The sequence below is a fragment of the Barbus barbus genome, assembly GCF_936440315.1.
Source record: "Barbus barbus genome assembly, chromosome: 14".
Taxonomy (NCBI): domain Eukaryota; kingdom Metazoa; phylum Chordata; class Actinopteri; order Cypriniformes; family Cyprinidae; genus Barbus; species Barbus barbus.
The window spans coordinates 22,562,440-22,585,450 of record NC_136742.1 but is presented as its reverse complement, the minus strand read 5'-3'; the positions used below and the strand labels follow the sequence as shown (position 1 = coordinate 22,585,450).

Below are 23,011 nucleotides of genomic sequence, written 5' to 3'. Positions count from 1 at the left end.
AGTCGTGCATCTGGTTGGCCATCTGCGCACCCTTTCGTTCTCTTTCTCCTCATTAAAGGCTGCAATATTAGAGACAAACAGAGACATTTCCACAAGGAGATTACACACAGGAAATCATCCTTTTCTGGCTGTGAGCTTCTATTACGACAGAGCTACGAAGGAAATAAGGGACGAGGACGTGACGTGCACTACCAGATCAGCGAAGAAGGCTTTAAACTGCAACTAAAACCATTAGGAAGATGACAGATCGACTGTGATGCAAGAAGTGAATTATCATACTGGTTAAATGGTCCCTTGGAAAATATTCATGATTTGGTGCAGCAGGGGTGGGAATCATAAAGAACTTAATGGTTCTGGTTCCTCTGAACTCTTCTGGTTCCTCAACAGCTTCTTTAATAATTCCTTTAGTACTTGTAAGAAATAAATCTTTGAGGGAAAAATGATTGAATGATAATTCATAATAAAGAATTTTAGTAGCCTACGTTCTGTGCGCGAAACTCCGTTAACAGCAAATTTCAATCGCCTCTGGCACTCGAAAAGAAAAAAAAAGAAGAAAAAAAAAAAGATTTCTAAATAAAAACTGGTTCTTGGTTCCTAAAATACTCCAAAACAAATATTGTTCCTCTGATGTCAAATGGTTCTCTCTGTTCTCTTCAACACAAGACAATCTCTTCAACAAACCCATCCAGCAAACTGATCCATCTCAGCTTTGGATGATTCAAAGTATCTCCAGACAAAATATTCTTAGGAACACCATCTCTACGCCTTTCCATTCAATATAAAATATAAAGACAATCCTGTTAACAGGCAAACAGCGCAGATCCTCCCAGCACATGCACACTCACCCGCTGACTACCGCTCAACACAATGCATCATGGCGTAAGGGAAAGAAAAACAAGGGTCATCTCCTGTAGCCGTACTGAGGGGGTACGAAATGAAGGCATGAATTCTGCTGAAACGTCCCATGAGTTCTAAACATTCCAGAGACGCCCTAGAACCAGCGGTGACATTATGTAGCAAGCTTCTGACAGTTCACATTAGCATTACAATATAGCATCGCTCAACCAAGCCTGCAGGCAAAGTCAAATCAGTCCACTTCAGTGCTCATGAAAGAGTAGAAATGAAGTGAATGAGCTACAGATGGAGGTGTAGGGGAAGAGATTATGAAACAGAAAAGAAAAGTCTACTGGAAACAATTGTCTCAAAACAATCACACAATATTTAAGTGTAAAAATGCCATTCTCACCATAAGAACATATTTGATTCTTATAAATTGCACAATGGAGTCGAACTTCACTGTTACAATAAAAATATATTGAAATGCAATGTAACACATAAGCAGTCTGAGCATGTACAGGATGTAGGATGCAAATTCCAGTCATTGACTTCACAATGTCTCATTGCTCAAATAATTTCTCACATTGATCCATCCAACCGAATGTTTCCATGATGCTTATTGGGTGGGAAACTCATCACAGCTGGTGTCCAAGTCAATGGGAGGCCAGAAAGCTCTATGGTCAGGCCACTAAAAACATGCTCTGCTAAAACTAATCATTACATTACAAGCTGCTCTGCTTTATGGACATGCAAAATATACTTTTAATGTACAGCAAGCAATTAGACTTTACTGAGGAAAAGATGCTGCGCTAAGGTTCTTTATTAGGAGCTTAAACTGAAACTTGTGTCAGTACAGTCCATCAATATTAAACAAATCTCAACAAATCAATATGGCCCATGTGCTATACACATCACATGCAGGGCCGTTTCTAGCCATTTTGACACCCTAGGCGAAATTTCTATTAGCCCCCCCACCCCATTCCAACTCCCACACCCAAACAAGATAATTAACATTACATACAACATAACATAAAACTGATTATGTTATCACTCAAACCTTAAATAACAACATTGATACATTTACAAATTGGTTGTCATTGTAACGACACTAATTTGTGGAAATTCAGCACATTGTGAGTTCCACAAATCTGAATGCATTTGGCCTATTTGTAAATTGACTATTAAGATAAAACATTTTGCACAGTTTATTATCTGTGATACCATTATAGCCACTGGATGCCTGTATGCCTCTATGTAACAATCCCTAGTTGCAAAGAAATTGTCATCACACATAAATTAATTTTATTACGTTTGGATTTGGTTGCATGTTTAGATATTATCAATGGCTACTTTTTGACTTAATCTGTTTTTTTTGTTCAATTGTTTTGTTGTGTCAGTTATTGCGTTATTATTTCAGTCAAACCTATAAAAACCCTTTGTTACCTCAAACTACATAGGCCTATAAAAGCCTGATCAGTGACATAAAAGTAATCAGAATGCAGCTACTTTGCTCATTGACGTGTGAACTTCCCCTTTAAATAACGTGATGCTCTGCCCTCTATGTGTATGACGCTGCTCCCTTTAAGCGCTGTTGGAATTAATTTTTTTACTTTTTTGGAAGCGAATTAATTGATTCAGCATTTCGACACTTCCGTAAGGATGCGCTAAATTTGACAAAGCAGTTTAAAAAAATATGTATTGATCTTGTGAATTAGCGAAGCTTACTACACAGATATTTTTTAATTGGCTGTAAAAGTTTTATATGGGAATATTACACGACACACTGAACCTTTAACAATGCATTGGCGCAAAAACGCACACCTTTTAGACCAGTTTAACATGAAACATGATTTGTCGACTGCCACAAATACTGCCTAAACAAAATACTGGTTTTGTGCACTTTTTAGGTCCCAATATTTTAAATTGGCCTTTGAACTTGCATGGCAAAAAAAGCCTAACCTTGCCAAAACACTGACAGAACCCATTGATCTAATCTAATGGCATTGTTGAGCGCTCCAAATCCAAATGCAAACTTTGCATTCAACTATCAAAGGCAGCAATTGACAGTGCCCTGGCCCAATGGCATACAGGCATCATCAGAATGACAGTCCCTAGCCCAATGATGTTGGGGGATCCAGTGGGGTGGCAATCATATTTCAGGGTGTCTGTGCAACTCTTGATCACAACCCTGTTAAAATGTAATGGCAGTACGTGTGCTCATTTTTGCCCCTCCAGCATGGTGGAGCTCTAGGCGACCACCTAGCTTGCCTATGCCTAGAAACGGCACTGATCACATGTTTTGGCTGATTGGGTGTACTGACAGCAAAGGGGAACCTGATTCAGTTCTGAATGCTATAATGACAAGGTGGGATCAATAAAATGTTTAGCTGACTCACCGTATTGCAAGCAGCTCATGGCCTGATTTGTCATCTGGGACTTCAGAATGATCCCCTGTAATGTGATAAAGTAATTAATTGCATTAATTTTGTTACAGAAAAACATTGAGAGATGTATGTTGGTAAGTATGCATGTTTCACTTACGGCCACTGATTTTGGTGCTGACTCTCTGAGCGAGTGAGATGCTCTGGGAGAGCTGGTCTCTGAAGCTCTGTGCCATGTAGTAATCGATGTCATTTGAGCGCAGCAGCTCTTCAAAGGTCTTGGTGGTGTCTCCCAGGTGCTGAGTCAGAATGTGGCACACCCCACGACCCTCCTTCATCCTCTGACGCAGATGAGACAGCTCTCGGGCCTGTGCTTGGATCAGCGTGTCAAACTTACTGCAGGGAGAATGGTGAAAGTGGCATTAATGCAGCAGAATTACTTACAGTGAATATACATTATTGATAGTTTTCAGTCACGTGACCGGCTTGAAGTCTTGGAGGGCAAAACATACATAGAACTGCTGTTTCTGTTTCCCAGCCGCAAATATTTAGATCACCTCTCAAAAGAATAAACAAAGGTATTTCTGAACAAAATCCAGTTTTGGCCATTTGCAATCCATATTAAGCAACCGCGGCAATATTTCAATCATAAACAGTGCGACAAAACGTTGTAAAAACACTTGAAAGTGCCTTAATATATTTAAAACAGTAATATTAAAAGATCAAATTCAGTAATCACCACATTAATGATGCATAGTTTACACAGGCAAGCAGATGAGGCTGGAATATGAACGCAGTTCCTTCTAATGGTTTTCTATGGGAAGCCATTTAATGTGAAGCTTTGCACATTGCGTTTATATTCTGGCTTCATTTTCTTGCCTATACAAAATATACATCATCAATAAGGTGTCCACTGAATCTCGCCTTTTAATATCTGCATTTTACTACATTATTACTTGATGCAATCTGCGTAAAAATAGCTGGCGGTCATTGGAGCAAATCTTCTTTTTGCCCTCCAGGTGGGCTTTCCTATAAGGGTGTGACGTCACGTGAAAACTATCAATTGATTACATAATAAACTGAGTAATTAAAGTTAATCATAATTAAGCACATTATATTTACAGAAGTTTTTTCTGATAGTAGAAAAATCTCCTAAGAAATCTGTAGTATATTTAAATATTTTTAAGTGTATTTTAAATATCTGTAAGATAATATATGTAATATTTAAATGTCATATTTAAAAAGTATTTTTAAAAGAATCACTAATTACTAACATATATTTATACCAATATACTAATATATATTTATATATAACATATTCTTTGAAATATATACATATATAAAAAGTATTCATATTATGAAAAATACTAAATTACAGACTAAACGTGATGAACTGTAATTACTCATGCAATTATTTGCATTATATTTAATGTAACTGTAATCCTACAATGTATTTTGAAAAGCAGTATCCCTGTAAAAAAGAAAAAAAAAAGAAATATATATATATATTTCACGCCCCGGCTCTGTTCAGGACAAACAAGGGACTCATGAACAACTATCACTAAACAAAAAAAAAAACAGCTTTGGATCGTTCAGGTAACAACACAGTATTAAGAATCAAGTGTATGTAAACTTTTGAACGGGGTCATTTTTATAAATTCAACTATTATTTTCTCTTGTAGACTATATGTAAACATCTTTTATGTGAAATATCTTATTCAGGTCAGTACTAAATAAACAATAACATGCATTTTGTATGATCCCTCTTATTTTGGTAAAATAATTAACATTTTGCAGATTCTGAAAGGTGTATGTAAAGTTTTGACTTCAACTGTATATATATATATATATATATATATATATATATATATAGAGAGAGAGAGAGAGAGAGAGAGAGAGATTTTTATTGTACTGTTTTCTTCCCAGAATGTTATAAGAATGTACTCACCCTGGCCAGTTCACAGCTTTGCCATCTTCTGAATGACCTTTGCCCTTCCTGAGCTGCTCCTCCAGTGATGTCACACGGGAGACGAGCTCCTGCAGCTCTCGGTCTTGCTTTGGCCGGCGGGGGAGAGACCCGAAGCCATCAGACGACTGCCAGCCCTCGTCCTCCTCAGCTGTGCTCTGTGCCTCAGAGTTATCCAAGCCCCAGTTGACCTTACGAGGAGTGCTGACTGGAGTGTGAACATGCGTTTGGGCCTGCAAGCTACGGATCAGAGCCTGAGATTGGGAGAGCTGACCACGCAGGTCCTCTACCAGCTGCTGCAGGTATGTCACGTCATGTTCAGTCTTCTCAGAGGTCAGTGAGCTGGATCCACCCCACCACTGAGAGCCTCCATCACGATATGTGAGAGATGTGCACAGCTCCAGATCATCAAACTCTATGGCGGAGGAAGACACGCAAATTTTTTTACAAGAAGTTGTGATACAGTGTTTAGAATGTAAAATTAGGCACCACAATTTTAAGACATAAACACCCCCTAGTGGTAACACCAAATGAGATTACCAGGGCTGCTGGTGTCTTCTCTCTCTGCCTCGTTCTCACTGCGGCCACACGTCTCATAGCCCAGATCCTGGATGTCCACCTGGACCTGCTTATTGTCCTGCTGTACTGATGTTTCCGCTAAACGAAAGACCAGACAGATTGGTGTTTTAGGAACTGAAACTTTTTATTTATGTTTGTGAGTTAATATTTATACCATATTTTTTACTCAGTCTTTTTAAAAATATTCTTTAAATTATTATAGCAAATTTAAATATAGTTTTTAGTTATTTAACAATTATATAGTAAAATTAATTATAATACATAGTAGCATAGTATTAATTATATTATAGTATAACAGTATTAAATACAGTATTTTTATATATAGTATTTCATCAGATTTATTCATTTTAGTTCATTTTATGCAAGCATTTTAAATCTAATTTTAGTCTACAAAAATAACATTTAAGTTCTCAAAAAAGTATAAAATTAAACCAAATATTCAAACATTTTATATATTCATTTGAACATATCAATATTTAACAAAAATGTTTGTTTTGAAAACCTCTCCTGAAATAACTAAACATAATTGAATGCACTATTGTTTATTTTACATACATTCGTTATTCATTGCATTTTGAGTAGGTCTAAGTTTAAAAAGATCTAAGTATAAGTTACTTTTGCATTTGTGGCATTATGTGCGTTATTTGTTAACAATTTGTTTCTACCAGTAGTTTCATCGATGAGATTACGTACTGAGCAGTTCTCTGTAGTCTTTAAGTTGTTCGGCTTGAGCTTGAACTGTGGCCTCTGACACCATGAGTCTCTCCTGAAGCTCTCTGCTCTCCAGTTGGACCTGCTCAAGGTCAGACTTCAGTCGCACCGTCTGGTCACACATTGGCTGCCTTTCATTAGGCTGAAACACAAACATGCATTAAAGTTTGCAGTAAAATGCTATTTATAGATGCTATTTACCATCACGTGTGAAGCAAACTCACCTCTACAACATATGCATCCACCAGCTGTCCATCGCACCTATCTGATGTGTTCTTCTGTCCATCATTCTGAGGCTCTCTTCCTGTCACCATAATCTTGAGCTCTTCATTTTCAGAGCGAAGAGTAAAGAAAGCTTTCCTGTTTTAGCAGGACACACACATACAAATAAGAATTTCACACTTTCTAACATTTATTATTTGTAAAATAGCCTTTTGTAACTTCGTTTGCTGTATTTATAGCTGTACCTCATTTGAGAGAGAGAGGAGAAACCAGCCTTTTCCAACTGGGACTTGAGCTCCATCAGTTCTCTCTCTACTGCCCTCTTCTGCTCCACCAGTAGCTTGACCTCCGCCAGCCCTGGACCCTCAGCTACTGCATCCTGGCAGCCCCTAAGACCCCTATGCTGATCACAACTCTATAAAAGGGAAATACTCTGATTAAGAACCAGGACCTGTGCTACAGTCCAATATATACTATGATTGTAGCTACATTATACAGTGCACTCAAAATAATACTTTTTATATGGATTAATCTACATTTGTTGTCTTTGACTTTCAGATAAAGAATCCGCACTCGCTGTATCTTCTTAATGACTTAATAACAGGGCAATCGACAATCACCATGATACTTATAGAAAACAACGATTTTACCTAGAATTTTGATATTTTAAACTTCAGATGGATGTTTGTTGTTAAAATTGTTAACTAAAACTACTAAAATTACAGTGAAATAAAATAAAAAATTAAATATTAGATGAAAAACTTAAAATAAATAAGAAATGTTATTGAAATAAAATGTAACTGAAATAAGTTAAGGCTGAAATAATAAAATACTAACTGAAATAGACTTAAAATCAAATCTGAAATAAAACTAAAACTATTTAGTTAAAGATATAGAAAGATATTTAGCTACAGAAATATTTTTAAAAACCAATAAAAATGACAAATGCAAATGACAAAATGACATAAATTAAGCTAAAATCGATTTTAAAAATAAATAAAACAATCATTAAAATAAAACAAATTAAAATGAAAACTGAAAACATAAAAATTTAAATAAAAGCTAATTCAAAATATTAATAAAATCACATTTATTTCTATCACATTTTCTATTTTTTATTTTCTTATTTGTGTTATTTTTATGCTTTTGTGTGTTCTTAAATTAATTTTGATTCGTACATGTTTGATTTTTTCTCTCTCACTTCATAAGATAAAATACTGAATTACCATTCTTTAAATGAACTTACCTTGAAAATATTATTGCATAGTATAAGTTAGCATGGTTGTAGAATTTAATAGGTTTTTAGGTTTGGGTTATTGTCTTTTTTTTAAATGTTGCATTGTATAGCATAGTTAGCTAGGATATAAATTTTTGAAGCTTAATATAAATGCAAAATATGTGCTGTATATATATATTATACCTTCAGACATAAACCTACATATACAAAATATATTTCTAACTATGACCAAAATGCATTCAGTACTATTATACTTTCAGCATGTTGTCATACCTGCACTCTGACCAAAGACTGAACTGTCAGTTTGGAGTGCTCCTCGTCTTCAGCACTGTCTGCAAATTCACTATTGCAGTCTTCATCATCCTCCTCTCCATCATCTGATGTGAATCCTAGAGGAAAACGTATTGTATTGTTAGTACAGAAATACACCCAAATGCATTCACACACTCACACAGACACTGTGCACCGACTATAGAGACTAGTGAACATAATACTCTAATGAGGCTCATCTTACTGACAGAGGGCTTCTCTGTGTAACCTTTCATCTGCAGCATTTTGACAAACTATTCCACCATAAAACCAAACTAATCCAGGATCATACTGACTCTCAGTGACAAACAGATATACTTCAGGCCAGTATAAACAAAAGAATCAAGCAGAAAGACAGGAAGAGCAAGAGAAAATAGATCAAAATACTCATTTCCTGAGTGGCAGCACTGCCCACTTCTGGATTCATTCCATTACTGTACAAGAGAACATGATTTGTAAAAGTTAACAGAATATTGAAAATACTATATTGTAAATTCAGTGGTATATTAATATTTTCTGCAGGTTATATAACTTTAAAAAAGAAAGTGTAGATGTTATGATTAAGTATACGACTAATGACAAGCTAATTTTCTGTTTATGTAACTACAGTGATACTGGAAACTAGAAAGAGGTTTAGCTGTTTATAGCCAACAAGACTACTATTAAAGAATATTAAAATATAAGCTTTTTAAAAGGGAAGTTGCTAACATGCTATCAATTTATGAACTAATGCTTAGTGTGCGCTGCATTTACTAATGAACAGAATAATGTGGCAATTTCATGACATAGATTTGATATAAATCAGCTACCGGCTTCTGTTAAGATCTGAGAACCTTGTGTGATTGACAGTATTATTCTGAATTGTGTGTCATAGGACAACACTGAGCAGTGAGCTCTATTGTGTATGTTGTGTAGTATCCAAAACAGCATCTCTAGGACTTTATGGATCATATATAAACAAACAGATATTAAGAAAATGTGTTTGGTTAGGTTCCATTTGCAGCATTTAAACTTGGGCATTCATTGTGCTTGTGACTTTAGGAAATGGGAAAGAATGGAAAAATATAGAAGAGAAAAGATCAGCCCAAAGACCCAATATGTCCCAGTATAAATAAACACGTTTTCACCATATCACCAGTGTTTTTTCTTTTGATTCAGTATATTTCATCAAATAATTTACTGAGAGCCACGATGATCATGGTACATACAAAAAAAAAACCGATAACTTATCTAAAATGCACAACACATATATTATTTAAATATCCATAAAGGCATCAGTTAGGCAGTTATGTGGTGTATTCAGCTCAATACTAAGTGCAAATGACATGCTACAAACATCAGTTGTTTTGCATGCAGAGACACTTATGTTAACATATATTAAATCTATGCTCTAAACCCATTGAATAAATCATTCTAAAACAACACAGCAGCACTTAAATACAACTGTCATTTTGAAGTACTACAGTACTCTTTTTTACAGGTTTCTACAGTAAACACAGTGACAGTGAAATAAAATAAGACCCAATTTTGGTAGCCCTCAAATTGATATATTAAGGTTTTTGATTTTTTTGCTTTAAATTAATAAATAAATGTTAGTGAAATATTAGAAAAAAAAGAGCTCAAATACAAATGACTGCACTGTTGAAAATAAAATAGAACATTAAAAAACTTTGTGCACACATGTAAGATGAAATATAAGTAAACATTATGCTGTTAGAATTCATTACAATAGTATCTACAAGACTCTATTGCAGGGGTCGGGAACCTATGGCCAGATCTCTCACCCTTTACCAACAAATGATCTATTACAAAATTTAGACATTACTAGAGATCAGCAATTCCTTTGTTGTAGAGCCTACATAAGCTGATAAAAGGTTTAAAATAACAATACATTTTTTGTACCGGCCAAAGTGCGTGTTCAGTGCGAGTTCAGTGCTGTTTGCAAGAGTCACGACAGCAAAGCACTGACGTGTATATGTTAACGTGGAGCTCCAGCACTCAGATTCCTAGCTTGTTTGTGGTAATAGTGAAAAGAAACTTTTTTGAACAGCAGAAAAAAAGTGTAAAAACGTGACAGGACTGAAACATATACTTTGTTTTATGGAAGATGGTGTTCTCCTGTTCCAAGAGCCAGTATCAAACATTTCACTGGTTACTTTCACTTTTTCCGTGCAGATTTCAGCAGGTGGGACTGTTAGCGTTATTAATAAAGGAACGTGAATGTATAAGACAGTAAAGAGCGGGGATATGCTTGATATTAAAATGACAGACAGTAATAAAAACTCAAAGCCGCGAAACAGAACTCAATCCGCTTCTGAATGGATGTTTTCTGCACGCGAGGTCCGAGTGGAACACGGACAAGCATAGTAGACTTTGTCTTCGGTGACGTGCCCAAAACAGTCAAAACACGAAGTGTCAATGCCTGCACTGGTGTGTATTTACATAAATACGGTCGACATGCACCGTGCATTATTCTTCATTCACTCAGTCTCTCTGAGAGAGAGAGAAAACTCTGAAGATAATTCATCCCCCTGTAAATCAATCTCACAGTAAAAGCCCTGCACAATTTTTGACGGTTAGTTGCATATTTGTGTATATTAGTTTCCATGGTCCTAATAAAGTTGCAATTATTAAAACGTTATTGATAAAAAAACATGCATTTTATTTAATATTAGTCTCTCTCTCTCTCTATATATATAGGCTCTTTTGGAAAAATGCACTAACCAAAAATAAAAAACTGGCTCTTTGGTCAAAAAAGGTTCCCGACCCCTGCTCAAGTGGCTTCAAATAGTTAAAATAATTCAAACATTTGTTAATCTCAGCACATGCTTATATAGTAGTTATAATTGCAATGCAATGCAACAAGGCATCATTTGTCCTCTGCAGCCCGGGAGGCCACATTACAGATCAAACTGCAGCCCGTCCCCACCTCCAAAATCAACATGGGATTTAGCCGCCTGGCCTGTTTCCATGGACACCAGAGGATCCAAAACAGCCTGCTTAAAAAATAATAATCATACAGTATATGTATAAACAGCTGAAACTGTACAGTACCAAACAAGTCATGTAGTTTAATGCTGATTCAATTTGTTTCGTTTAAGCTCATTTAAATTTTTGTTGTTGATATGCTTACCTTGTGATTAATGCAGGTGGCGTCCTGATGTTCCACCTTCTCTCTCAGCATCTGTAACTCTTGGGTCAGTCGCTCTACCAGCGGTAAATCTGACGGATCCACCAAATGCATCTGTAAGTCCTGAATAAATCAAGTCAATAAATACCCACACCTACAAAAACATAACATTTTAAACTTAAAGGCTAAACACAAACCTTGATGATTTCCTCTTTGATGCTCAAAGTCCTGCTCAAAGATTCTATATCTGAAGCCTGTGTCTTGAGTTGTTCTTGGTGGGACGCCAAGGTGGCATGCAGGTCGGTAAGCTGGTTCTGGGCCTCTCTTTCTCTGCGAAGAGTCAGTCGGAGCTCGTCCCGAAGAGTTTGTGTGTCTGCTTCAGTCAACTGTGGGTTAGCTGACCCAAGTTGCCTGCGCAGCTCCTGCAACCGAGTGGTCTGTTCGGCCATCACCTGACCCGCACGCCCTGCAGAATCCTGGGAGATGGAGTGTGATGTTAAAAAGTGATTTAAAGCTCAGGTGGTACATTAGATTGTGCTACAATGCCTTTCAGTGGTAGAGTGTTACCTTGATGTATTGCTCTCTTAAACTGATGGTATTGAGCAGGTCTTGGACCTGTGAGTGATGCTCTTGAGTCTGTCTGCTGCGGTCTGACAGCAGCTCCTGGAACAAACGCTCTTTGAGCTGAAGACGAGACTTGAGCTCCTCAGCCACCTCACTAGGCCCGACTGACACCTTACTGAGAAGAACCGCAGTCATCTCCTGCAGAAAGATGCATATTGGATGGAATGAATTTAAAGAGTTTAAAAGAGCATTAATGTGCATTATATCTGAAGCTTGTGTTCACCTCCGCCTCTTTGGTGCGTGTGTGCAGCGACGTCTGCAGCTGGCTGATTAAAGTGTCTCTTTCTCTCAGGCTGCGTATGTGCGACTCTTCTCTCTCACGCTGAATGCCCTGAGTATTGCGCCAGGCCTCACACACCTGCTCCAGCTCTAAACCTTTACCACGCAGCAACAACTCCAGACTCTGTACAGATAAGCACATGAAAATAGTTTTAAGCGGACCGTATTGCTGGTATTCATAATTTTAGCAGTATGTGAGTGAGACATCAGTACCGTGATGGTTTCCTCGTTGTTGGACAGCACACATCGAAGTTTCTCCAGGTCTCTTTCTTTCTCTCTCAGCAGCATTTGGAGTTTAAGCGCCTCGTCTTCCTTCTGTTCCATACACGTGAACTTATCGTCTATCGCTCTCTGAGACAGGTAAGGCAAACTTTTTGAATATAGCACATTTCATATACAACAGCAATTCTAAGAAAATAAAAATGATGAAATACACTACCATTCAAAAGGTTGGGTCTTTTTGAAAGAAATAAATACTTCATATTAATTAATTAACAAGGAAGCATTAAATTAAGTGATTGTAAAGACATTTAGAATTATTCTTTTTGTCAAATAAATGCAGAAACTACATAAAAAATACTGAAAAAATTATATCTTGGCTTCCACAAAAATATTAAGCAGTACGTTTTTCAACACTAATTATAAGAAATGTTTTTGAGCATCAAACCAGCATATTAAAGTGATTTCTGAAGGATCATGTGACCTTGAAGACTGGAGTAATGGCTGCTGAAAATTCAGCTATGCCATCACAGGAATAAATCATATTTTAAAAACATTAAAATACACAATAGTTACTTTTAATATTTCTCAATATTAAAGTATTTACTGCTTTTGTAAAAAAAAAAATGCAGCCTTTGTGGGCATAAAAAAAATTATACATTTTTCCAATCCTAAACTTTGTAGTGTATATAAAGCTATTTAAAAAGTTAAATAGGTGAAATAGCTTGTATATGTGTGATTGTGTACCTCCAGTGCTCTATCTCTTTCCTGAATGCGTTGTTTGAGTTTGTGGACGAGGTTGTCTCTATTTCCGACAGGCTCTTTCTGACAATCCACCAGCTCACTGTAGTCCTGATCAAACAGAAGAGTAAATAGTATCAGAAATTAACATACTAACAGAAAGTTTATCAGTACTAATACTAGGACTAATAAACAAAATGTTATTTGCACGGCTTACTTCTATCAGACGTTCTTTGTGCTCTAGTGAGGTCTTCAGTTCTCGGATGGTCCTCTCTCTTTCCTTAACCTCTTTCTCTCCTTGTCTCCATTCGTCTCTCCATTTCTCCTCCATTTGTTGTACCTCCAGGCGAGCCTTCTCTAGAGCAGCCTGTAGATCCTGGTTGTGTCTTTCTCCCTCTTGGTGCTGTTGCAGGGCTCTCTGCAGGTCAGTCTGCAGGCGCTGGTTTGCACAAGCCAGGTCTTCTTCTCGCCTCTGGCCCTGCTGCTCTGCCCTTTGAAGGCCCTGCAGCTCCAGCTGGGCTGAGAACAAAGAGCCCTGGAGGTCCAACAGATCAGCCTGCATACGAATCGGAGCCACTACAGGCACCTGCACCAGCAAGCCATTGGGAGAAATAACCAGATATAGTCATTAAAATCTTTTAACATTGCACTTAACAGAACTTGACAATAAATAGAAAACTTGGAGGAGTGTGATCTTTCAATTTTAGGAGGATTCCCACCTGCTGCTGCTGAAGCTGGTAATGGTTGTTCTGTTGCTTCAGAGAGCATAGAAGTTCCTTCTGTTCTTCAATAAGCCGGTGGAGATCAGTAATCTAGCATCAAAAATAAATCACCAATTGAGGATTGCAAACGGATTTAATGACACAGAAATTAAATAATCTATAATGGGGTGTTTGAACAAAATTAATCAAAAAGTACTTGGGTAAAGGTTTTGTCATTTTTTATCAAGTCTTCAGCTTTTTAATAATAAATTTGATCAAAAACTTGTCACCTAACATTACATTTCCCTTATTCAATGTTCATAGCTAGAAAAGCGAACTTCAGAGATTAGCATATCTGTAAAATGCTTTCTATATCTTTCAAATAAAAATCCCCATTTGAGTTCATTTGCTTAAAAAACATTTTATTTAGACTCCTTGGCAATGTTTGGAGCAGAAATATAAGAATTCTTACTTCACTGCATAATACTCAAAATGTATTTCTGGGTCAAAGCGTCTCAAAAACATGACATATTAATGTGGCTATACTACTTCAAACCTACATTTTCCTGTACTTTAACTAACAGCCCAAATGCCAAACAGTGTGTCTCAAGCATGTGGAGAAAGCCTGATATTCCAGTCGCCACTTTGAGCTTTCGGGGCAGACATACCTCACAGTCTTTAGTGTTGAGTGAGCCACTCAAGGTCTGTATTGTTCTCTCCTGACCACATGCTGCTTCTCTGAGCGAGCGTAATTCACTTTCCATGTCCCTGAGCCTCTGTTGTAACTTCTATTCACACACAGACACACACACACACAAAACACAATCAAAAGGGCTCAGCACAATAACGATTTAATTATTCCCATTCCTGCTGAGAGACAACAACACCATAGCAACAACAGTACACCAAATGACTGTCAGATGCTTGATGAAACATCACATTTGATGTCAATAATACCTTACTGCTGGCCTCGCTTTCTCGGATCTTTGTCTGGAGAGACTGGACCTGCTGTTGGGCCTTCTGCAGCTCGCTCACACACTGACCCGCAGCGTTCTCGTACTCCGCCAGCTGACACTGCTGCTCCTCAATCAACCTCTGAAACAGACAGTTCATACAAACAAATATTTAAAACTCTAGGATTACAGTTACTTGTTTCAGAGACGGAAAAATGTATTACAATTTGATTTGATTTTAAATTAAAGCTGTCTTTTCTGCTAATGCAACACTGATCGACTGGCCAGGAAAATTTTACATTAACCAATCTAATCAAGCCTTCATTATTTGCTACTCAATATTTATGTTAATGTAAATGCTTTTTCATATTTTAAGAGTCAATAAATACTCTGTATGAAATCTAAACTCTCCACTACTCTCCATTACAAGAAAAACGTATTATTGTGAGTGATAGGACGCACGTAGTGCTGAACAAACAGTTATGACCATTGCCTCCCTCTACAACTTCCTCAGGAAGTCCTATTTTTCCATGGCGGCATGCCATTCACTTCCTTGTTTTTGATTTTCACTTAACTTCATTTCTCTCTCTATTTACTGACATAAGTTCTTATAATAATAATATAAATATAAATAAGTCTCTATAATAAACAAAGACTTTACTGTGCAGAAATTTTTTAATTAATCTAGCACAATAGTAGCAGTGCAATTAATTAAAGGATAATGTTTCTGAGCCCTGTCTACGGTAGCATTCAGTGATTACACTAAAGACTGTGAACACTAAATATCAGATTACTCATACTGCCTGTTGCTTTATCTGTCATTAAATGGACTCACACAACACGAATTTACCTATTAATGGATGTACACACTACTGTTCAAATGTCTGGGGTTGGTAAGATTTTTGAGAGAAGTCTTTTAAGCTTACCAGTGCTATATTTATTTGATCAAAAATTCTGGAAGAACACTGATATGGTGAAATATTTTTACAATTTAATATAACTGTTTTATATTTTAATATATTTTCAAATATAATTTATTCCTGTGTTGAATTTTCAGCAACCAGTCAATGGTGAATTTTCAACTTCAGATCCATTAGAAATCATTCTAATATGCAGATTTGCTGCTCAAGAAACAATTCTTATTAGTTGCTGCTTAATATGTTTGTGGAAACAGTGTTTCCCCCCCCCAGAATTATTTTACAAATAGAAATTTCAAAAGAACAGCATTTATTTGAAACTGAAATTGTAATTTTTTTGCTACATTTGAAATGTTTTATTATCACTTTTTAAACAACTAAATGCACCCTTGCTGAATAAAAGTATACATTTCTTTTAAAAAAATCTTTCTGACCCCAAACTTTTGATTGTTAGTGTAAATATAGAGCCAATATGTATTCATCAAAGAAGTGAGAATACAATGATATCTTTAGAATTAGCCTGTGGCAGGAAGTACTGTTGCTCAAAACAACAGTTGCTAGGAAAGAATTGCTAAGAAGATGATGGGTAACCTAGTAATCAAAAGCAATCTGAGAGCTGGAGAGCTCTGTGAGGAAAAAAAGGCCTGAGGGAGTTTCTCCATCTACTCATCTAGTTTATGCTCTATAAATTAATCTGTCCTGTTTCTTACTATACTATGTACAGACAGTCCACAAAAGATCATTTTCAAACAACCCTTATTATTTCTCCTTTTCTTCATTCTGATGGTTTTCTGAGAATCCTTAGGTCTTTCTGTGTACCTTCTGAAGGCCCAACGGCTTGCACTGCACATACTCATCCAACCACAGGTCTTCCATTTCTGCCAACTCAAACTGAAGCTCCTGCTGGATGCTGGAAGGAGCATCTGGAAGATGGGGAGAAATGGGACACTCTATCCCAAAGGGAAGCACCTGTAGCAGAGGGTAAGGACTCTCCATGGGTGTAGCGTTAGGTTTGAGGAGCACAGGAATTCGACTGCCTCTGTGACTCTGGAGAGGGTGATATTCAAAGCTTTTAAGCAAGCTGAGAGCTATATCAAGTCCACAGACAGAACCAGGCCTCTTGATAGCAGATCGTTCCTCTTCAGACTCTCCCTGCATGGTGATAAGATGGGCTTTTGGATAAGACTCTTGGGTGACATCTACAGCGGTGTCCAAAGACTCCACAGAGGAGGCAGGACTCACGCCGACAGGCTCTGGATCACTTGGGTGGCAAGTTTGGTTGTTCTCGACAGGTTCAGGTTTTGGCGGAGGAGCGGATGGGATGGTTTCCTCAGCGCTGTCCAGAACACTACCGGAGTACCGTGTGGAGGGCCCACAGGAAGTGCTCCGACCCACTTTCCTGGGAACCTTGCAGACAGCCTCATAATCTGAATCTGCCACTCGCAGTGCAGCGCACCCTTTGCACTTCCTGGGACGGGGACCTGAAGTGGCGTCCGCTGCCGCATGGCATTGATGGTGAACAGGGCAGTGGTGGTCTTGAACCTGCTCTTGAGCGCCTTGCTCAGCCCAGGACTCATAGATAGAGTATGTCAGATCTTCCTGCAGTAGAGCGTTGTATTCAGATTCAGCCAACCTGGAGAAGTCAACTACAGAAGAGTCTGCAGCACCGCTATCCACTCCAAAATCATCAGCGTTGTTTTTGCGGTACAGTCCACCAATGCACTGTCTGAGCCTGTCTTTCTCCAACAAGAGCTTCTGCATCCGTTCTACAGACAAGGCCTCCACCCTGGCAATCACAGTGTCAAAGCGGTACATTCGGTCCAGCATGAAGGCACACTTGCTGCAGGCAAACTCTCCTCTGCCATCTCGGGTCATTTCCCTGCCCAATGCATAAGACAGCAGCACCTGCAGACTCAGCTTGGCCGTTGGGTGGAAGATCCATCTCCGCTGGTTGCCATACAGCTCCCTTGCACAGATGCGACACACGTCCTTCATCTTTGAGTCCAACATTATAAATCTTCAATTAAATAGTAACCTACAGTAGTTTGTGGCAAGAGCGAAAGTGAAAATTTCATGGCATTTACAGTTCCTAAATTTCTATTCTTCTCCAGTGCCCAGCAATGGAAGATAAGACATTTATAAAAAATAAATAAGGCAAAGTAACTATTCAAAAATATAATTGGAAATTATTACAAATTCATGTCACTTTTTTTTTATCATTGATGAGATGATGCCTTTAATTCATTCCAGTCAATTGTTCAAGTCTTAAAGTTGTGCTGTTTTATATCCTTATGTATGGCCTTCCGATCATTCTTTAAATAGATATATCGCTGGAAATAAATGTAGATTTTGATTTCGATGTTGAGATGCTGGTCCTCAGCGGAAATAAAGATGCGTTGTCCTTCACTCTCGTGCTCCAGATTGTGTTTCATTCGCTCTTCTGTGAAGACGCCGACATGACAGCACATCATTTAAATCCCACCGCTCGACTCCGGTTTAAAAACGTGTCATTTATATATAACCACCGCTACTCGGAATGTATTCTGTCCCCACACTAGAGATTGACAGTACTTTGTGTATAAAACCGGGTCTCAATGTACAAAGAGAGCGGAGCAGCAAACGATGTGTGAGGCAGGAAATATTGGCGCGTACCATTTTCTGAACAAAGAGGGGTGTCGTAAACATACGTTTCTGCAATGCATCTTACTTATTTAAAACGTAGTAAGGGTTACTAACTTTTTAACACGCGCTTAAATTAAAACAATCTTATAGATTGACGTTTTATCGTCCATTATTTGTCAACAGTGTTTTTGTAAATTCTTCAAACACCCCTCGGTGCACGCAGTGGTACCGGTCGAACATAGGAAACAAGCCAAGCAAACGATGACACTACTTTACATACTTATTTCCATTTTCGACAAAGAAATGCAGCTGCGAAAGTGATTTGTTTTTCCGACGCACTGGATTCATAATATCTATCTATCTATCTATCTATCTATCTATCTATCTATCTATCTATCTATCTATCTATCTATCTATCTATCTATCTATCTATCTATCTATCTATCTATCTATCTAACATGACAATTTATTTAGGGATGTAATCAAATTCAGTATTGGGGGAGCCCAAATGTAAAAAGCGGTCTAGGTCGGTACATCACTGATCTAAATACTCGTAGTTAAAATCCTGAATAGTTGTTTCTATTAACATTATAATCAATGTGCAATTGTACTGGGCCCAGCTTGTAAATTGAATAAAAATGTCACTTGTTAATTTGACATAGATTTAAACAACCAGATTTGCTATCAACATTCAACACAGTAAACTTATGGGGGTAGATGGATCAATCTCTCATCGCCTAATATTAACTATTGATAATAGATAGATAAAACTGAATGATGTTTTATGGTGATATTTGCACATTTTGGCAGTTGTGTGGTGTCTCTGTGTGGATTTTTTCATTCGAATGTCTTTGGAGACAGAACACCATAACACACACCGCCCTTAATCAAAAACATATTTATCCTAATCAAGCAAATGTAGCATTATCTCATTGTTTATGTCAAACAGTGATAGTGATGGCAAGGAGGTGTTGAGAGACAGTAAAATTAACTGTGAGTTTTCATTACTATTCTATGTACAGTCTGATGTAATTGAATGTTTGTTTTTAAACCTAAACCCAAGTCAAACAAGAAAGTGAATACTGCATATCCCTTTACTCCCTTAGTTCTATGATTTTTCCCATGTTATGACAAAAAAAATATTTACCAAGAGCAAAGAGCAGCACAGAAAGTAAGATACATGACAATATTAAAAGTAGTAAAAAAGCTTGGATTAAGTGTTGGATAAAAAAATGACAAGTTCTTGAAAATGCAAGGTTCATACTGTTAAATTAGCTGTAAATGTGCATGCTGGTGTGCAGTCTCAGCTTGCTATAACTGTACACTGTCGCTAGATGGCGCTCTCAGCACACTGGTAATGCTTCAGCTAAATTAAAGCCATGTATTATATTACCAATGTGCTAAACTTCAATAATAATTAGGTGTAGATTACATGCAAACACGTTTTAAAAAAGATTAACTTGAGAGAAAACATAAATAGAAGAAAAGTCTCACTTGCATCTCCTGCTCTATATTGCCTTTTCCATGAATCATTTCTTCTCTGAGAGTCTAAAAAAGAGAAAATTATGTAGCCTGATGCCTGACAAAATAAGTCTGTTTAACCCTGTAATATTAAATTAAGTTTGCCTTTCTTTTCTTAGAATATCATATGTAATCCATATGAAAATCATATGGGCTTTTAATGGCTTTTTCATATTGTATGATTATAGTAAGAATGTGTAGCTGATACACCTCACTGTTATCCAGAGGCCCAAACTAAGCAAAATATGCAATTCGGTGCAGTTAATATTTATATGACCAAAAAGTAAGATGGAAATCTGATATCTTACATAGTAATGTAATTCAATGAAATCACAGACTAATTACAAAAAATGCATAGGGCCTAAAGTTGCCTCAGACCAGTAAATGTCCACCTTGAAATATTAAAAAAATTTAAATAATTGAAGATTTCACAGCACAAGGACATATGTACCACGACTTGAAGGTGAACATTTTCTGAATTGTACTAAATGACTTTTTAATAAGATTACAGAAGGCATGTCGTAGATTGTGTCTGCAAAGTTTTCATCATTTTGATAATTTAGAGGCCTTGGACATTTGCATATCAAATACGATAGAGTAGGCTTTACAGGGTTAAACAATTTCCTTTGAATTTGTCAATTCTCATGTTTTGGTCAATTTGAGTTAATTGTTTATACAGTGTTAAACAAGTTTATCTACACACAGGCTTTAACCATTTTTATTCGTCTCAGTTTGCATATGAATCTAAGGCAAAGTTAATATAAATTTCCCTGTGTATGTGATTTATACCCACACTGTAAATATACTAATCTGGAAGAAGTATTGAATCACTCCTGCATGTGCCATGGTGCCATGACCTATTTGCAATGGCATGACTGTGTGTGTATGTGTTTATAAATACAGTCTGATATCTGAATCCATTTTCCCTTTAGGGGTTGAATAGGGGCCAAAGCCCAAAGTGACCTAGATAGCTGCTGGCTTTTAACCACATTGAGGAGAACAGTAGAGCCAGATATTGTATGTACAATCACATTGAGTGTGTATGCTATTTGCCCAAAAGCATTATACTGTGACACATTGGCTGCTGCAGGGGTGACGCATTTAAAAAAGGTTACTCATTATCAGGGCCACATGAAATCTGTGTGTGCATTTTGATGGATGAGATCCTATGCACACTACCTCTGTGTGTTTCTCTTTCTGCTGGAGGGAAATGTTAAAGCTCTGCAGTTGAGTTAGTTTTACAGTAAGGCTGTCCCTCTGTGCACTCAGATCGGCTGCCTCTTGCTCTCTCCTGCATACGGTTTCATTCAGTTCTTCTATCAACCTAACAGAAATAAAGAGGCATCAGAGATTGTTTTTATTTTCATTCAAAAACTTCGAATAACTTTTAGTACAATTTCTGAATCAACTTATTCAGTCCTGTAATGTGTACCTGTCCTTCTTAGCCATCTCTTCATGTTGTGCCATGGCAGACAAGCTTTCATTTCCCCCCTGCATTTCCATCATCATCCTCCTTTCTAGAGCCAAACAGCGTTGGGACTCTGAATCTGCCAGGGAAGCCATTTTTTCTGCTTCACTTCTTGCCAGTTGAGCCTCCTGAAAACAAAAATGACATAAAATGCAATGCAATGAAATAAAATGCAAAAATAAAATAAGATTTTGGATGGAGTCTCTTACAACATAATTTGCTTCAAAACACACAAGAATAAGTAACCAAGAACAGCAAAAGCATTGAAAATAGTAAATGCTAGAAATATGGATTTCATTGTAATGAGGTCAGTTTATTGCGCATAGGAACCCAATGTGCACCTCCTGCAGAAGCTGGATCTTAGTCTCCAGAATCTCTTGCATGTGTCCGATCTCCTGCTGCCGTTCCTCACAGTGACGCTGCACCTCCACCTCATTCTGATTGGTCAGACTTTCTGCTGTGGTTCTGCGAAGTGACACAATACAAACAAAATAGATTAGTGAACAATTCGGAAAGAATGTGTCAAAACACATCCATCGATACAAATTAAAAAAGAACGCTTTTGGTCAGAATGCTGCCTGTGCCATTGTGGATTTGTCTCAAAGTTAACTAAATGGCTAAATCAGTGAATTAGGCTATATCTTCCATGATCAATTGAAATGTACACTATCGCATTTTTAAACAAAACTGTAGAAGGCAAACAGCACTAAATCTATAATAAGTCTTAATAACATAGAAAGGAAGTGCTTTTGCACTGCAGTAAATGAAAGTTACTTGATTTAAATGAAGTGGAACAGTGTATTTTGCACCTGGTTAATTGTACTGTGATTAGTGAGTGGATGCAGGAGTTTACAATGAAATACAGCACCTAAAATGGCACAAATGTTAAGTGAATTCACCCCTAGAAAGTAACATTTATTTATTTATTTATTTGATCATGTAAGTTTATAGTAATAATGCACATATATTTATAAATATAGTAAATATAATAAAAAATTATAAAACAGTATAAATGATTTCGATCTAAAATTCTAGATAATTATAATTTATAATTCTAAAACAATTAATGCAAAACCTGTATTTAAAAAATAAATAAATAATGTTTTAGGTAGATTTATCTGTGTCCTTTCGGGGAAAAGTCAAAAGATTAATTGCTGCGAGTGGTCATGTTTGATTTATTTAATCTTTGTCCCTAAGTACAGATCTTTCAGACTCTGTAAAAGAGTTTCATTTCATTTTTCAATCCTCCAAAGAGTATTAAAGCAAAAGAAGTGTCACAAAGGTGAGTTGTAACAATCTTTGCTTTTTGCTCTGACACTTAAAGTATTGTGGAATGTCAATGAGAGCCTCTCAGTGAAGCGCTCTAGAACCCTCTCGAGGACCTCGTAACAGCTTTTCCAGACTCCATTACTGCATTGCAACGGAGCTGTTTTTGAACGTGATGATGGCTGCGGCACTGACCCTGCTGTAATTGTTTGATCAAGAGCAAACGGCACCTCAGGGTTTTTTGACTGCACCGCGCCAAGACATCCATTACTGCAATGAGCGATCTGAGCGATCGTCCTGGTCAGCCGCTACATCAGTTAGTGTTAGT

At 37.2% G+C, this 23,011-nt stretch overlaps 2 protein-coding genes across 2 annotated transcripts in view; both read right to left on the bottom strand.

Annotated features, from left to right (window-relative positions):
• LOC306880621 (myomegalin-like) overlaps positions 1-23,011 on the bottom strand; it is a 66,384-nt gene that overhangs the window by 12,684 nt on the left and 30,689 nt on the right. Inside the window, exons 6-28 of the mRNA XM_079434254.1 lie at positions 21,759-21,882; positions 21,382-21,545; positions 21,129-21,273; positions 19,923-19,976; positions 14,894-15,031; positions 14,605-14,724; positions 13,955-14,047; positions 13,453-13,821; positions 13,242-13,346; positions 12,489-12,626; positions 12,220-12,399; positions 11,940-12,134; positions 11,570-11,848; positions 11,376-11,495; positions 11,172-11,238; positions 8,207-8,322; positions 6,942-7,111; positions 6,699-6,834; positions 6,457-6,616; positions 5,725-5,841; positions 5,167-5,599; positions 3,379-3,614; positions 3,234-3,288 (exon numbers count right to left, since the gene is read on the bottom strand). Of these exons, the coding sequence (XP_079290380.1) occupies positions 3,234-3,288; positions 3,379-3,614; positions 5,167-5,599; positions 5,725-5,841; positions 6,457-6,616; positions 6,699-6,834; positions 6,942-7,111; positions 8,207-8,322; positions 11,172-11,238; positions 11,376-11,495; positions 11,570-11,848; positions 11,940-12,134; positions 12,220-12,399; positions 12,489-12,626; positions 13,242-13,346; positions 13,453-13,821; positions 13,955-14,047; positions 14,605-14,724; positions 14,894-15,031; positions 19,923-19,976; positions 21,129-21,273; positions 21,382-21,545; positions 21,759-21,882 (3,714 nt within the window). The remainder of the gene's footprint in view (positions 1-3,233; positions 3,289-3,378; positions 3,615-5,166; positions 5,600-5,724; positions 5,842-6,456; positions 6,617-6,698; positions 6,835-6,941; positions 7,112-8,206; positions 8,323-11,171; positions 11,239-11,375; positions 11,496-11,569; positions 11,849-11,939; positions 12,135-12,219; positions 12,400-12,488; positions 12,627-13,241; positions 13,347-13,452; positions 13,822-13,954; positions 14,048-14,604; positions 14,725-14,893; positions 15,032-19,922; positions 19,977-21,128; positions 21,274-21,381; positions 21,546-21,758; positions 21,883-23,011) is intronic.
• LOC306880622 (uncharacterized protein) lies at positions 16,589-18,400 on the bottom strand. Its single transcript, XM_079434255.1, has one exon. The coding sequence runs from the start codon at positions 17,814-17,816 to the stop codon at positions 16,608-16,610; it is 1,209 nt and encodes a 402-aa protein (XP_079290381.1). The 5' UTR covers positions 17,817-18,400; the 3' UTR covers positions 16,589-16,607.

Excerpts from the sequence above, each read along its gene's own strand:
- LOC306880622 (XM_079434255.1), bottom strand. The coding sequence starts at position 17,816 with ATGTTGGACTCAAAGATGAAGGACGTGTGTCGCATCTGTGCAAGGGAG.